Source organism: Solanum lycopersicum, chromosome 10 (genome assembly GCF_036512215.1).
Source record: "Solanum lycopersicum chromosome 10, SLM_r2.1".
Taxonomy (NCBI): domain Eukaryota; kingdom Viridiplantae; phylum Streptophyta; class Magnoliopsida; order Solanales; family Solanaceae; genus Solanum; species Solanum lycopersicum.
In genome coordinates, this window is record NC_090809.1 from 46,468,974 (window position 1) to 46,486,222 (window position 17,249).

The 17,249-nt window shown below is 40.4% G+C and overlaps 1 protein-coding gene across 1 annotated transcript in view; it reads right to left on the reverse strand.

Moving 5' to 3' along the window:
• LOC138338874 (uncharacterized) overlaps nt 1–16,915 on the reverse strand; it is a 34,964-nt gene extending 18,049 nt beyond the window's left edge. The window contains exons 1-8 of the mRNA XM_069289957.1: nt 16,770–16,915; nt 16,347–16,706; nt 16,102–16,232; nt 15,692–15,885; nt 14,411–14,574; nt 14,008–14,317; nt 13,065–13,200; nt 12,705–12,842 (exon numbers count right to left, since the gene is read on the reverse strand). Of these exons, the coding sequence (XP_069146058.1) occupies nt 12,705–12,842; nt 13,065–13,200; nt 14,008–14,317; nt 14,411–14,574; nt 15,692–15,885; nt 16,102–16,232; nt 16,347–16,706; nt 16,770–16,915 (1,579 nt within the window). The remainder of the gene's footprint in view (nt 1–12,704; nt 12,843–13,064; nt 13,201–14,007; nt 14,318–14,410; nt 14,575–15,691; nt 15,886–16,101; nt 16,233–16,346; nt 16,707–16,769) is intronic.
• Nucleotides 16,916–17,249: the final 334 nt, after the last annotated feature.

A 17,249-nucleotide genomic window follows, 5' to 3' on the forward strand; every position in this document is an offset into this window, starting at 1 on the left:
AGTGGTAGTGTTGTCACAAGCATAAACAATGAAGTATTTTTGTTCAAATTTATGATCTCATATTAACATATTTTGATTTTAAATATGAAATATCTAAAAACGTATCACATTCATGAAAATTTTTCTTTAAATTGGTCTTCTTTTATTCTATGCGTTTCAATAATCTTACATGATTATGTAATATCTTGTCCAAAATAGCTTGAGATACATGTGCAAAGCACGTGGTTTCACGTATCAAGAAACTAGTTGTCACGACCCAAACCGGGTTGCGACTGGCACCCACACTTACCCTCCTATGTGAGCGAACCAACCAATCTAACCTTAACATTCAAATATAATATCGACAGAAAATAACGCGGAAGACTTAAACTCATTAAATAAAGACCAAATTCGTTAACTTCTAAAATTCAACATCTATTATTTCCCAAAATCTGGAAGTAATCATCAGAAGAACATCTATAATCAAATTACTAAACTAAGAGTATTCTAAGAAGCTAAAAATACATAAGAAGCTAGTCCATGCCGGAAGTTCAAGGCATCAAGACTTGAAGAAGAAGATCCAGTCCAAGCTAGAAGCATTAGCTCACCCTGAATTTCCGATGTAGTAAGACTGGCTTGAGTTACTGTTGAGTCGAAGATGACGGCACGTTTGCTGCACTCCACAAATAAACAAGAAGAAAACAATAAAAGTAGGGGTCAGTACAAAACACGGGTACTGAGTAGATATCATCGGCCAACTCAAAATAGAAAACAGTATGTATTAAGCAATATCATAAAATCAACTAATATCCTTAGCATGCAGCATTTACAGTTACCATAACCCTTGGTTACAACACCAAGCACATCAATGAGGACTCACACCTCCTCATCATACTTATTTGGGAATTTAGTTCATTAGATTGGATATATTAACATATTTCAAGATTCATTATCTTTATTCCCCTCGTGTCGGTACGTGACACTTCGCTCCTCAATATACTATCCTGGTGTCGGAAGGTAACACTCCGATCCTCATTTTATCCTGGTACCGGAACGTGGCACCCAATCCATATTCTATCCTGGTGTCGGAACGTGACACCCGATCCATATTCTATCCTGGTACCGGAACATGGCACCCGGTCCATATTCTATCCTGGTGTCGGAACGTGACACCCGATTCATATTCTATCATGGTACCGGAACGTGGCACCCGATCCATATTCTATCCTGGTACCGGAACGTGGCACCCGATCCATATTCTATCCTGGTGTCGGAACGTGACACCCGATCCATATTCTATCCTGGTACCGGAACGTGGCACCCGATCCCCTAATCTCACCACTTTTGTTCATCAAGCCTTCTTTTATGCGAAGGCATCATCATTAACAAAGTAGATTAGGGTTTCTTTTCAAGATTTGGGATTCAATAGCTTCATCATTCTTATTTATTCACAATTACATAATCATATCATTCATGCAAGCATACAATTAAGCATATAGAAGGTTTACAATACTACTAACACATATCATTCGCTATTAAGAGTTTACTACGAATAGCATGAAAACCATAACCTACCTCCACCGAAGAATTGCGATCAACAAGCTATCTTCTCAAAATCGTTGCTATCCTCTTCGTTTCTCTCTCTCTCTAGTCGTTCCCTTTCTTTTTCTGTCTCTCTTTGTTCTTCCTATTTTTCTTATTCAAACCCTCTTTCTTTTACCCTAATTAGTATATAATTTAGAATAAAAGATGGCAATAATACCCCACTAATTAACTTAAGGTTACCTCTTTTAACCCCCAAGAATTTTGAGTTATAAATATAAACCCACGAAATATATAATTATAGCAGGAATAGTCCAAAACGCCCCTTTAAAACTTAACCAGAAATCCGACTCCAACTGGGATTGCGCAACCTATGACGGGTTGTGCCTGCGACGGTCCGTCCTGCAGGTCGTCGCAAAGTTCAGAGACCCAAATTTCCACCCAGGGTCTGTGACGGTCCGTCCTGCCATTTCGTTACAAAGTTCAGAGAGTCGATTTCAGCACCCAAATTTCAGAATTTCTAAGTGTTTTGGGACGAAACACCCTCGACGGTCCATCGTGCCCATGATGTTCCGTCGTCTCAGCCTGTTTTTCCAGAAATAAAATCTGCTGCTCAAAACGACTAAACAGGTCATTACATTAGATACCAATTTACCCATCGTTCATCCCCGAACGATCACAAGAAGGACAACAAGGGCGAAAAGGAGTACCTGAATCTGTAAACAGATATGGGTATTTTTCTCGCATATCTGCCTCCTTCTCCCAAGTGGCTTCTTCAACCGGTCGATTCTTCCATTGCACCTTGATGGATGCAATCTATCTTGACCTCAACTTGCGAACTTCTCTATCTAAAATAGCAACAGGCTCCTCCTCATAAGACAAATTCTCATCAAGCAAAACGGAATCCCAACGGATAATGTAATTTCCATCCCCATGATATCTTTTCAACATAGACACATGGAATACCGGATGCACTCCGAACAGCCCTGGAGGCAAGGCTAACTCATAAGCCACCTCCCCTACTCGCTTAAGTACTTCAAATGGACCAATATACCTTGGGCTAAGTTTACCTCGCTTACCAAATCGCATCACCCCTTTCATTGGCGAAACCTTCAACAAGACTTGTTCACCTTCCATGAACTCTAAGTCTCTAACCTTTCGATCTGCATATTCTTTTTGTCTACTTTGTGCCGCTAGAAGCTTTTCTTGAATAGACTTCACTTTTTCTATCGAATTCCTCAAAAGGTCAGTACCCCAAGGTCTAACCTCGAATGCATCAAACCAACCAATGGGAGACCTACATCTCCTCCCATACAATGCTTCAAATGGGGCCATATCAATACTTGAGTGATAGCTATTATTGTATAAAAACTCCGCTAAGGGTAGGAAGCTATCCCAATGGCCACCAAACTCTATCACACATGCACGAAGCATATCCTCCAAAACTTGAATTGTCCTTTCAGACTGACCATCGGTCTGAGGATGGAACGCAGTACTAAGGTCCAACCAAGTACCCAATTCCGCATGTAATGTTTTCCAAAACTTAGAAGTAAACTGCGTACCTCTATCTGATATGATGGATAGTGGAACCCCATGCAATCGAACGATTTCTGAGATATAGATCTTGGCTAACTTCTCTGCATTGTAAGTCACCTTTACCGGAATGAAATGAGCAGATTTAGTTAACCTATCAACAATCACCCAAATGGAGTCATACTTACCCATTGTCCTTGGAAGACCAACCACAAAGTCCATTGCAATTCTTTCCCACTTCCATTCCAGAATGGGCATTCTCTGAAGTGTTCCTCCGGGCCTTTGGTGTTCATACTTTACTTGTTGACAGTTTGGACACTTGGCAATAAAGTCAACAATATCACGCTTCATTCTACTCCACCAAAAGTGTTGTTTTAGGTCACGATACATCTTGGTTGCACCAGGATGTATAGAATACCTTGAACTATGAGCCTCTGTCAGAATAGTGTTGATAAAATCATCGACGCGGGGTACGCATACCCTTCCCCTGATTCTCAAAACACCTTCCTCATCGATTTGTGCTTCCTTAGCCTCCCCTCGCAATACTTTAATCTTGGATTCGCCTTAGTTTCTCATCATCAAACTGTTTTCCCTTAATTTTGTCAAGAAAGGAAGATCTTGACTCCACACTAGCCAACAATCCTCCCTTCTCATTTACTTCTAATCTCATCAAGTCGTTAGCGAGAGTCTGAACCTCTCTAGCTAAAGGGCGTCTAGAAGCTTGCAAGTGACCTAGACTTCCCATGCTTCCCACCTTTCTACTTAAAGCATCCGCTACAACATTCGCCTTCCCCGGATGATACAAAATAGTGATGTCGTAGTCCTTCAGTAGTTCCATCCATCTCCTCTGTCTCAAGTTCACATCTTTCTGAGTAAATACATACTGTAGGCTACGATGATCTGTATAGATCTCACACATAACCCCATATAAATAGTGTCTCCATTGCTTTAATGCAAACACCACCGCAGTCAATTCCAAATCGTGGGTCGGATAGTTACGTTCATGCACCTTTAATTGCCTTGAAGCATAATCAATCACACTCTTCTCTTGCATTAGTACTGCACCCAAACCAGAATAGGATGCATCACAATAAACAATGAAGTTCTTAACTCTACTGGCAAGGTAAGGATAGGTGTGGTAGTCAACAAAGTCTTGAGCTTCTGAAAGCTTTCCCCACATTCGTCCGACCATACAAATGGAACATTCTGCTTAGTCAAGTTCGTCAATTGGGAAGCAGTAGAAGAGAATCCCTTGACAAATCGACGGTAGTAGCTAGCTAACCCAACAAAACTCCTTATTTCTGACACATTAGTAGGTCTTACCCAATTCTTCACTGTCTCAATCTTAGAAGGATCCACCATCACTCCATCCTTAGAAACCACGTGCCCCAAGAAGGACACTGCATCTAGCCAAAACTCACACTTAGAGAACTTGGCATAAAGCTTTTTCTCCCTCAACATTTCCAATACCATTCTCAAATGCTCTTCATGTTCCTTCTTGCTCTTTGAGTATACCAATATATCATCAATAAATACGATCACGAAGAGGTCCAAATATTGCTTAAAAATCCCGTTCATCAAGCTCCTGAACGCAGCAGGGGCATTCATAAGACCAAAAGACATCACTACAAATTCGTAATGCCCATACCTCGTTCGAAAAGCAGCCTTTGGCACATCCGTTGCCCGTATTTTCAATTGATGATAACCGGATCTCAAGTCAATCTTAGAGAAGACACAAGCACCTTGTAACTGATCGAACAAGTCATCAATGCGGGGAAGAGGATACTTGTTCTTTATGGTTACCTTGTTTAGTTGTCTGTAGTCTATACATATTCGAAAACTCCCATCCTTCTTCTTTACAAACAAAACCGGAGCACCCCAAGGAGATGCACTTGGTCGAATAAAGCCCTTGTTTAACAACTCTTGAAGTTGGGCTTTTAACTCTCTTAACTCCGCGGGAGCCATTCTATAAGGGGGTATCAAAATAGGGCAAGTACCCGGTTCAAGGTCAATACAAAAATCAATATCCCTATCTGGTGGCATACCAGGAAGATCTACAGGGAGCACATCCAGAAACTCATGGACCACCAAAACCGACTCAATCGAGGGTACTTGGGTAGTGTCATCATTGAGATGTGCTAAGAAAGCTAAACACCCTTTACTAACCATTTTCTTAGCACGAAGAAAGGAGATGATATGCACCAGATTGGAAGTGTAGTCACCCTCCCACACTAACGGATCTGTCCTAGGCTTGGCTAACGTCACCGTTTTAGCATTACAATCCAAAATCGCAAATTGTGGAGAAAGCCAAGTCATACCAAGAATTACATCAAAATCGTCCATTTCTAAGATAATCAAATCTACATAAGTGTTGCTCCCCACAAAGTTCACCAAACAAGACCTATACACCTTTTCAACTACCACAGATTCACCCACCGGAGTAGAAACACGAATAGGCATATCAAGTAATTCACAATGTAAATTTAGACCGTTAGCAAATGAGGAAGATACATAAGAAAATGTGGATCCGGGATCAAACAATACAGAAGCCATGCAATCACAAACCAAAAGATTACCTGTGATGACAGCATCAGATGCCTCCGCTTCAGACCGCCCAGGGAAAGCGTAACAATGGGCCCTATCGTTCGTCTATCTGTTGCCCCTACCTTGTTGTGATGTAGTGTCTCCAGTTTTCCCATAACCTCGGCCGTTTTGGTGACCACCATTTCCTCGACCACCACATCCTCCAGAATAACGGCCTCTGCCATGACCACCTCTACCTCTAACATTTGGAGGTCTGTAACTTTGTTTTGGACAATATCTCTTAATATGCCCAATCTCCCCACATCCATAGCACTCTCTGGGTTCATGCATAGGTCTCTCAGAGAAGTGTTGACTGGTCGGAGGTGGACCCCCAACTACAGTCTGTAGTGAAGACTGAATTGGTCGGACTGAGTAACTTCCCGAACCCTGTCCTCTAGTGTAAGCACCATTAAACTCACCTCCCTTTCGAAACCTTTTTGATGTCGATGTCGGGGTGAAGTCGTCTGGCTTCACTCCTTCCACTTCTATCACAAAGTCTACCACCTCTTGGAAGGATTTTGCCGTTGCCGCTATCTGTAAGGCCGAAATCTGCAATTCTGACCTCAACCCCTTCACAAACCGGCGAATTCGCTCTTGTGGACTAAAACACAGTTGGGTGGCATACCGGGATAATGCATGAAACTTAGCCTCATGTGCATTGACCGACATCCTACCTTGCTCTAGGCTCAAGAACTCATCCCTTTTCCTATCCCTCAAAGTTCGGGGGATATACTTCTCCATAAACAAGCTAGAGAATGAGGCCCAAGTCATAGGTGGTGCCTCTGTTGGTTGACACTCAATATGTGACCGCCACCACATTTTGGCGTCCCCCTGAAACTGATAACTCACGAACTCAACACCAAAACCGTTCTACTATGCCCATCTTGTGTAGTAGCTCATGACAGTCAACCAGAAAATCGTAAGCATCCTCAGATTCCGCACCCTTGAAGACTGGAGGTTTCAATTTCAAGAACTTACTGAAAAGTTCATGCTGATCATTTGTCATTATAGGCCCAGTAAACAGACGTGGAAACGTGCCTATTTCAAATGGAACATCCATGCGGGGAGCCATAGTAGCCGCATGTTGTACATCCGGAGCCTGAGGTGCTGGTGCAGAAAACACTAGAGGTGCCAGACCTTGATCAGACAACACACTGAGATAGGCGAGAACCTGATTAATCATCTCTAGGGTAGGTTGGGGTGGCAATCCCTCATTCTGCACTTGTTCAGTTTCCCCATCCTCTCCTTCTCTTATTACTTCCTCAGTCGGTGGAGGAGTCACTGCTCTAGTATCAGATGGGCTATGTGCTCGTCCTCTTCCCCTAGCAGACGTCCTCCCACGACCTCTACCACGGCCTCTTGCCGCTGCTCTTCCTCGATAAACAGCCCCAGTGGCTTGCTCAGACGCACCCTGTCCCGCCGGTGCTGGTGTTGGTGATGGCGTAGTCGTTGCTCTAGTTCTAACCATCTGCGAAAGAGAGTGAAGATGGTCAGATACCAATTTGTATCACCTAGATACCAATTGGATTCAAGTAGTAGGACGAAAGAAAGAAAGAATGGAATTTTCCTAAAGTCTTGTAGCCTCTCAAAGAAAAGTAAAGGCGTCCCCCTACCGTTCCTTAAGACTCTACTAGACTCGTTCTTGTGTGATGAGACCAACGAACCTAAGGCTCTGATACCAAGTTTGTCACGACCCAAACCGGGTTGCGACTGGCACCCACACTTACCCTCCTATGTGAGCGAACCAACCAATCTAACCTTAACATTCCAATATAATATCGACAGAAAATAACGCGGAAGACTTAAAATCATTAAATAAAGACCAAATTCGTTAACTTCTAAAATTCAACATCTATTATTCCCCAAAATCTGGAAGTCATCATCACAAGAACATCTATAATCAAATTACTAAACTAAGAGTATTCTAAGAAGCTAAAAATACATAAGAAGCTAGTCCATGCCGGAAGTTCAAGGCATCAAGACTTGAAGAAGAAGATCCAGTCCAAGCTAGAAGCATTAGCTCACCCTGAATTTCCGATGTAGTAAGACTGGCTTGAGTTACTGTTGAGTCGAAGATGACGGCACGTTTGCTGCACTCCACAAATAAACAAGAAGAAAACAATAAAAGTAGGGGTCAGTACAAAACACGGGTACTGAGTAGATATCATCGGCCAACTCAAAATAGAAAACAGTATGCATTAAGCAATATCATAAAATCAACTAATATCCTTAGCATGCAGCATTTACAGTTACCATAACCCTTGGTTACAACACCAAGCACATCAATGAGGACTCACACCTCCTCATCATACTCATTTGGGAATTTAGTTCATTAGATTGGATATATTAACATATTTCAAGATTCATTATCTTTATTCCCCTCGTGTCGGTACGTGACACTCCGCTCCTCAATATACTATCCTGGTGTCGGAACGTGACACTCCGATCCTCATTCTATCCTGGTACCGGAACGTGGCACCCGATCCATATTCTATCCTGATGTCGGAACGTGACACCCGATCCATATTCTATCCTGGTATCGGAACGTGGCATCCGATCCATATTCTATCCTGGTGTCGGAACGTGACACCCGATCCATATTCTATCCTGGTACCGGAACGTGGCACCCGATCCATATTCTATCCTGGTACCGGAAGGTGGCACCCGATCCATATTCTATCCTGGTGTCGGAACGTGACACTCGATCCATATTCTATCCTGGTACCAGAACGTGGCACCCGATCCCCTGATCTCACCACTTTCGTTCATCAAGCCTTCATTTATGCCAAGGCATCATCATTAACAAAGTAAATTAGGGTTTCTTTTCAAGATTTGGGATTCAATAGCTTCATCATGCTTATTTATTCACAATTACATAATCACATCATTCATGCAAGCATACAATTAAGCATATAGAAGGTTTACAATACTACTAACACATATCATTCGCTATTAAGAGTTTACTACGAATAGCATGAAAACCATAACCTACCTCCACCGAAGAATTGCGATCAACAAGCTATCTTCTCAAAATCCTTGCTATCCTCTTCGTTTCTCTCTCTCTCTACTCATTCCCTTTCTTTTTCTGTCTCTCTTTGTTCTTTCTATATTTCTTATTCAAACCCTCTTTCTTTTACCCTAATTAGTATATAATTAAGAATAAAAGATGGCAATAATACCCCACTAATTAACTTAAGGTTACCTCTTTTAACCCCCAAGAATTTTGAGTTATAAATATAAACCCACGAAATATATAATTATAGCAGGAATAGTCCAAAACGCCCCTTTAAAACTTAACCAGAAATCCGACTCCAACTGGGATTGCGCAACCTGTGACGGGTTGTGCCTGCGACGGTCCGTCCTGCAGGTCGTCGCAAAGTTCAGAGACCCAAATTTCCACCCAGGATCTGTGACGGTCCATCACACCTGTGACGGTCCGTCCTGCCATTTCGTTACAAAGTTCAGAGAGTCGATTTCAGCACCCAAATTTCAGAATTTCTAAGTGTTTTGGGACGAGACACCCTCGACGGTCCGTCGTGCCCATGACGTTCAGTCGTGGGTTCCGTCGTCTCAGCATGTTTTTCCAGAAATAAAATCTGCTGCTCAAAACGACTAAATAGGTCGTTACACTAGTTTGATTAAAAAATAAACTCTAAAATTATCTAAAGATGGAGAAAATATGCATGTTTGATCTATTCATAAAGCATTAATAATTTGAGTGATGCACATTAATTCTACAAATTACTATAGAATAGTGTAACTCTCACATGCAAGTAGATATGATCCCACTAATGTCATAATGGGTAAATTCTAAAATTAAAATACTATCCCTAAAGTTATATGACACATCCACAAATAAAATTCAAACGCATTTAATTTTATCCGATTCATATGTAGAATTAGTTTCCTTTTTCAATTAATTAATAAAAAAATACACAACAAAAATGGTCAGAATAAAAAATATTAAAATTTTATATCATATTCTATGTGTAATTAAAATTAAATAAGATTTCAAATCATCACATAAGTCAAAAGGTGAAAGTAGTATGCATTAAGGTTAAAATGCGTTAAGGTCGCTTGAGATAGCTTATACATATTTTGACGACCTAAAACTATGATATGTGAATGTGTTCAAATGACGATTTATATATCTAAATTAATATAAGAGAAAGTGGTCTCAATACTATAAATATACCTAGTCTTATATGATATAATAATGAAGTCCGATCAAGTTGAGTTTGAAAGAATCATTTGAAATAAAATAGGTACGCATATCTTTCTTTATTAGGTAATTAAAGACGAAATAATACTATGAAAAAAATAAATTAGAGGGTTAATAAGACATCCACATAGTTTTGCTGTATAAATTATAATATCATCAAAGTTATATATGTTATTTTCTTTATCAACCTAAATTATTATTCATTTGTAATAAAACAGAGTGTGATAATTAATTTAATTATGCATGGAAAAAAGTTTGTAACAAAATCAATTGCATAGATAGAGAAGCTCGGTAAGCCTATTGATTGAAGCAAGTCCAACTAGTTTAGGCACATCTTCCAGACTTCTAAAAGCGCGTTGTTATAAAATACAGAGCCCTATTATGATTATAGAGTGATATATATATATATATATATATATATATATATATATATAATAAACAACTTCACCGACTTATCGAAGATAACTCGGTGGAAAATATTAGGAGGAGTAAAGTAGTAATTTATTAAAAAGTAAGAAAAATAATCTTTGAAGTTATTACATAAAAGTCGACCATCCAAATTAAATAATAATAAAGATTCACGTTTTTCCATTTACATTCTCTAAAAAAAATGGAACGATATTTTTCATCTCAAGCCCACGCAACTTAGAAGTTGTTTATATATATATATATATATATATATATATATATATATATATATATAATAAACAACTTCACCGACTTATCGAAGATAACTCGGTGGAAAATATTAGGAGAAGTGCGGCACCCACACTTATCTTACAATGTGAGCGAACCAACAAATCTAAACCCCAACATTTACCAATCTTTTAACCATAATGAACAAAATATAATGCGGAAAACTCAAAATCTTATTAATATAACCAATAAATAAGCTTCTAAAGTATATATATATATATATATATATATATATATATATATATATATATATATATATATATATATATATATATATAAGTGTGGCACCCACACTTATCTTACAATGTGAGCGAACCAACAAATCTAAACGCCAACATTTACCAATCTTTTAACCATAATGAACAAAATATAATGCGGAAAACTCAAAATCTTATTAATATAACCAATAAATAAGCTTCTAAAGTTTATCAACTATCATCCCCAAAATTTTGAAGTCATCACACCAAGAATATCTATCCTCGAGTTTCTAAATCTAAAAGTATTTTAGAAGCTAAAATAAGTAAAATAGATGGTCCATGTCCGAACTTCAAGACATCAAGACGTGAAGGAGAAAATCAGGTCTGAGCTAGGAATAATAGCTCATCCTGAAATCTGATATGCTGGAGACTGGCTAGAGTTGCGGACGAGTCGAAGTCGATGGCACGTTTGCTGCACTCCACAAATAACAAAGAGAAAAATACAAGCAGGAGTCAGTACAAGGAACACGTACTGAATAGGTATCATCGGTCAACTCAAAATAGAAAAAAATATATACTAAATAATAATATAGAACTAACTACAATACTCAACAGGTGACAACAACAAGTACAAGAACTATTGGCAACAACACCAAGCACACCTATGAGGACTCAAGCCTCCACACCATACTCATTTGGGAAATAAGTTCTTTGAATTTGAGTATATTAAAATAATTCAAGATTCATTCTCTTCATTATTATCGTGTCGGAACATGACACTCCGATCCATTATTACTACCATGTCGGAACGTGACACTCCGATCCCCTAATACTACATATCGGAACGTGACACTCTGATCCCCTAATACTACGTGTCGAAACATGATAATTTGATCTACCTAATACTACGTGTCGGAACGTAACACTCCGATCCACCTATCTCATTATTTTAGTTCATCAAGCATTCTTTAGGTCAAAGCGTCATCTTAATAGAGAGGATTTAAGATTGAAGATTCAAAAGTCTCATCATTCTAACCCATCACAATTACACAATCACAACATGCAAACACACAATCAAGCATATAGAAGATATTACAAAACAACCCAATTCATATCGATCGCTATTTAGAGTTTATCTATCATATAGAAATAAACCATAACCTACCTTCATCGAAGAATCGTGATCAAGCAAGCTATTTTCCCGATGCCTTTGTTTTCCTCTTCGTTCTCTCTCTCACTCGTTCTCCCCTCTTCCTGTTCTTTTTATTTTTCTTCTGCAGATTCTTTTTCTTTTACCCTAATTATCATATAATCTGTTATGATAAAGTAACCCACTAATTATTTCAAGGTTATCTCCTTTAACATCCAAGTAAATAAATTATTAAACTTACCCCCACTAATTTCATAATTATAATCATGAATAGTCCAAAACACCTCTTTAAAACTTTTAGAAGAAATTCGACCCAGTTGGGGTTACGCAACTTGTGACGGCCCGTCGTATCTGTGACGATCCATTCTGCAGGTCCATCACAAAGTTCAGAGAGTCAAATTTAGCAATGAGGTTTGTGACGGTCCGTTGTATCTACGACGGTCCGTGCTGCAATTCCGTCGTGAAGTTCAGAGAGTCGATCTCTATACCCAGATTTCAGAGTTGAAGTATTTTGGCACGAAGATGCTCGACGGACCGTCGTGCCTATGACGGTTCATCCTACCTGTCGTCGAGGTTAATGAGGAGAGTAGCAGAAGAAATTACACAAGTATGGGATGACGGAGTCCATCACTGTCCGTCGTGGACATGACGGTCCGTCGCGTGATCCGTCGACCCAGTGAGTTTTTATCAAAATAATTCTACTGCTCAAACCGACTAAGGAGGTTGTTACAATAGATACCAATTTACCCATCATTCGTTCTCGAACGATCACAAGAAGAAAAACAAGGGCGAGAAAGAGTACCTGAATCTTTTAAAAGATGTGGATATCTTTCTTGCATATCAGCTTCTTTCTCCCAAGTGGACGCTTCAACTGGCTGATTCTTCCACTGAACCTTGATGGATGCAATCTCCCTTGATCTCAACTTGCGGATTTCTCTATCTAAAATAGCAACAGGCTCCTCCTCATAAGACAAATTCTCATCAAGAAGAACTGAATCCCAATGAATAATGTAGTTTCCATCCCCATGGTAATTTTTCAGCATAGACACATGAAATACCGGGTGCACTCCTGAGAGTCCTGGAGGCAATGCCAATTCATAAGCCACCTCCCCCATGCGCTTCAGAACTTCAAATGGGCCAATGTACCTCGGACTAAGCTTACCTCGCTTACTAAACTGCATCACCCTTTTCATGGGTGAAACCTTTAGCAAGACTTGTTCACCCTCCATAAAATCCAAGTCCTTAACCGTTCGATCTGCATATTCTTTCTGCCTGTTTTGAGCTGCTAGAAGCTTTTCCTGAATGAATTTTACTTTATCTAACGCTTCCCTCAAAAGATCGGTACCCTATGGTCTCACCTCAAATGCATCAAACAACCCAATGGGAGACCTACATATCCTCCCATACAATGCCCCAAATGGGGCCATATCCATACTTGAGTGATAGCTATTATTGTATGAAAATGCTGCAAAGGGTAAGAAGTTATCCCAATGACCACCAAATTCTATCACACATGCACGAAGCATATCCTTTAACACCTGAATCGTTCGCTCTGACTGACCATCGGTCTGAGGGTGAAATGCAGTACTAATATCCAACCTAGTACCTACTTTAGTATGTAATGTTCTCCAAAACTTAGAAGTAAATTGCATACCTCTATCTGATATGATGGAAAGTGGAACTCCATGCAATCGAACAGTTTCTGAAATATAGAGTTTGGCTAACTTCTATGCATTGTAAGTCACCTTGACCGGAATGAAGTGGGAAGACTTAGTTAATATGTCAACAATTACCCAAATAGAATCAAACTTACCAAATGTCTTTGGAAGACAAACCACAAAATCCATTGCAATTCTTTCCCATTTCCATTCAGGAATGGGCATTTTCTGAAGTGTTCCTCTGGGCCTCTGGTGTTCATACTTTACCTGCTGACAATTCGGGCATTGGGAAACAAAATCAGTAATGTCACGCATCATCCTACTCCACTAAAAATGTTGCTTTAGATCACGATACATCTTGGTTGCACCAGGATGTGTAGAATACCTTGAACTATGAGCCTCTATAAGAATAGTGTGAATCAAATCATCAACACGGGGCACACATACCCTCCCCTTAATTCTCAAAACGCCTTCCTCATCAATTATTGCCTCTTTAGCCTCTCCTCGTAATACCATCTCTCGAATTCGACTCAGCTTCTCATCAATAAACTGCCTTCCCTTAATCTTGTCAAGAAAAGAAGATCTTGCCTCCACACAGGCCAAAAATCCTCCTTTCTCTAGTACTTCAAGCCTTATGAGGTCATTAGCCAAAGTCCGAACCTCTCTAGCCAATGGGCGTCTAGAAATCTGTAAGTGGGATAAACTTCCCATGCTCCCTGTTTTTCTACTTAAAGCATCTGCCACAACATTAGCTTTTCTTGGGTGATACAAGATAGTATTATCGTAGTCCTTCAGTAGTTCCATCCACCTCCTCTGTCTCAAATTCAAATCTTTCTGAGTAAAGACATACTGTAAAATACGATGATCTGTATAGACTTCACACTTAACCCCATATAGATAATGTCTCCATTGCTTTACTGCAAACACGACTGCAGCCAACTCCAAATTATGGATCAGATAGTTACGTTCATGCACTTTTAATTGCCTCAAAGCATAAGCAATTACATTCCTCTCCTGCATTAGCACTGCACCCAACCCAGAATAAGATGCATCACAATAAACAATGAAATTCTTACCTTCCACTGGCAAGGTAAGAATTGGTGCAGTAGTCAACAAGGTCTTGAGGTTTTGGAAGCTTTCTTCAAATTCGTCCGACCATACAAATGGAACATTCTACTTAGTCAAATTTGTCAGTTGGGAAGCAATAGAAGAAAATCCCTTGACAAATCGACGGTAGTAGCTAGCTAAACCAAAAAAGCTCCTTACCTCTGTAACATTAGTAGGTCTTACCCAACTCTTCACTACTTCAATTTTTGAAGGATCCACCATCACTCCATCCTTAGACAGTACGTGCCCCAAGAAGGACACTGAATCTAGCCAAAACTCACTCTTGGAGAATTTGGCATAAAGCCTTTTCTCTTTCAACACTTCCAATACAATTCTCAAATGCTCCTCATGTTCTTTCCTGCTCTTTGAGTATATCAGTATATCATCAATGAATACAATGACAAAGAGATCCAGATATGACTTAAAAATCCCGTTCATCAGGCTCATGAAAGCAGCAGGAGCATTCGTATGCCCAAAAGACATTACTAAGAATTCATAATGCCCATACCTGGTTCAAAAAGCAGTCTTTGGCACATCTGTTGCCCGTATTTTCAATTGATGATAACCAGATCTCAAATCGATTTTTGAGAAGTTACAAGCACCTTGTAACTGATCGAACAAATAATCAATGCGAGAAAGGGGATACTTGTTCTTACTAGTTACCTTATTCAGTTGTCTGTAGTCTATGCACATCCAAAAACTTCCATCCTTCTTCTTCACAAATAAAATAGGAGCACCCCAAGGGATGCACTTGTTCTAATAAAGCCTTTACCTAACAACTCCTGAAGTTGGGCCTTTAACTCCCTTACTCAGCTGGAGCCATCCTATAAGGGGGTATGGAGATGGGGCGAGTACCTGGCTCCAGATCAATACAAAAATCAATATCCCTATCCGGTGGCATACCAGGACGGTCTGCAGGAAACACATCCAGAAACTCACGGACTATTGAGACAGACTCAATCGAAGGTACTTGGGAAGTATCATCCCTGAAATGTGCCAAGAAAGCTAAACAAACCTTACTAACCATTCTCTTAGCACAAAGAAAGGAGATGATATGAACTGGAGTGGAAGTATAGTCACCCTCCAACACTGGCGGATCTGTCCCAGGCTTGGCCAATTTCACAGTTTTAGCATTACAATCAAAGATTGCAAAATTTGGAGAAAGCCAAGTCATACCCAGAATTACATCGAAATCAACCATCTCTAAAATAATCAAGTCTACATGTGTATTGCTCTCCACAAAAGTCACAAGACAAGACCTATACACCTTCTCAACCATCACAGACTCACCCACAGGAGTAGAGACACGAATCGGTATGTCAAGCAAATCACAATGTAAATCAAGACCAGTAGCAAATGAGGAAGATACATATGAAAATGTGGATCCAGGATCAAATAATACAGAAGCCATGCAATCACAAACCAAAAGATTACCTGTGATAACAGCATCAGATGTCTCTGCTTCAGACCTCCTGGGGAAAGCATAACAATGGGCCCAATCACCTGTCTGGCCGTTTCCCCTACCATGTTGTGCTGCAGTAGCTCCAGCTTGCCCGCCACCCCGGCTGATTTGGTGACCACCATTACCTTGGCCACCACGTCCTCCAGAATGGCGTCCTCTCCCATGACCACCTCTACCTCTAACTATTGGGGGTCTGTAACTCTATTTTGGACAATACCTCCTACTATGTCCAGTCTCTCCACATCCATAACAGTCTCTGGAGTCAAGCATAGGTCTCTGTAAGAATAACGAAGTCTGGGGATAACCTCCAAACTCAGAGAAATGTTGACTGGTCTGCAATGGACCCCCAACTACAGCCTGCAGTGAAGACTGAATAGGTCGGGCAGGGTAACCTCCTGAACTCTGCCCTCTGAAGTAAGACCCACTAAACTCACCTCCCATACGGAACTTCTTAGATGTCGACGCCAGGGTGAAGTCGTCTATCTTCACCCCCTCCACCTCTATTACAAAATCAACTACTTCCTGAAAGGATTTTGCTGTAGTCGCTACCTGTAAGGTTGGGATCTGCAAATCTGACCTCAATCCCTTCACAAAACGGCAAATCCGCTCTTGTGGACTGAAGCAAAGCTGGGTGGCATACCTGGATAGTGCACGAAACTTAGCCTCAAAAGCAGTAACAGACATCCTGCCTTGCTCTAGGCTTAGGACCTCATCTCTCCTCTTGCCCCTTAAAGTCCGGGGTATATACTTCTCCATAAATAAGCTAGAGAATGATGCCCTAGCCATAGGTGGTGCCTGTGCTAGTTGACACTCAACATACGACCGCCACCACATTTTGGCATTTCCCTGAAACTGATAGGTCAAAAACTCAACACCGAATTGTTCCACTATGTCCATCTTATGTAGCAGCTCATGACAATCAACCAGAAAATTATAGGCCCTGTAGTGAATCGAGGAAACATGCCTACTTCCAATGAGGCATCCATGCGGGGAGCCACAACAGCTGCGTGTTGTACTCCCGGAACCTAGGTGCTGGTGCAGAAAACACTGGAGGTGTCTGACCCTGATCAGATAACCCGCTAAGATAAGTAAAAACCTGGTTAATCATCTCTGGGGTAGG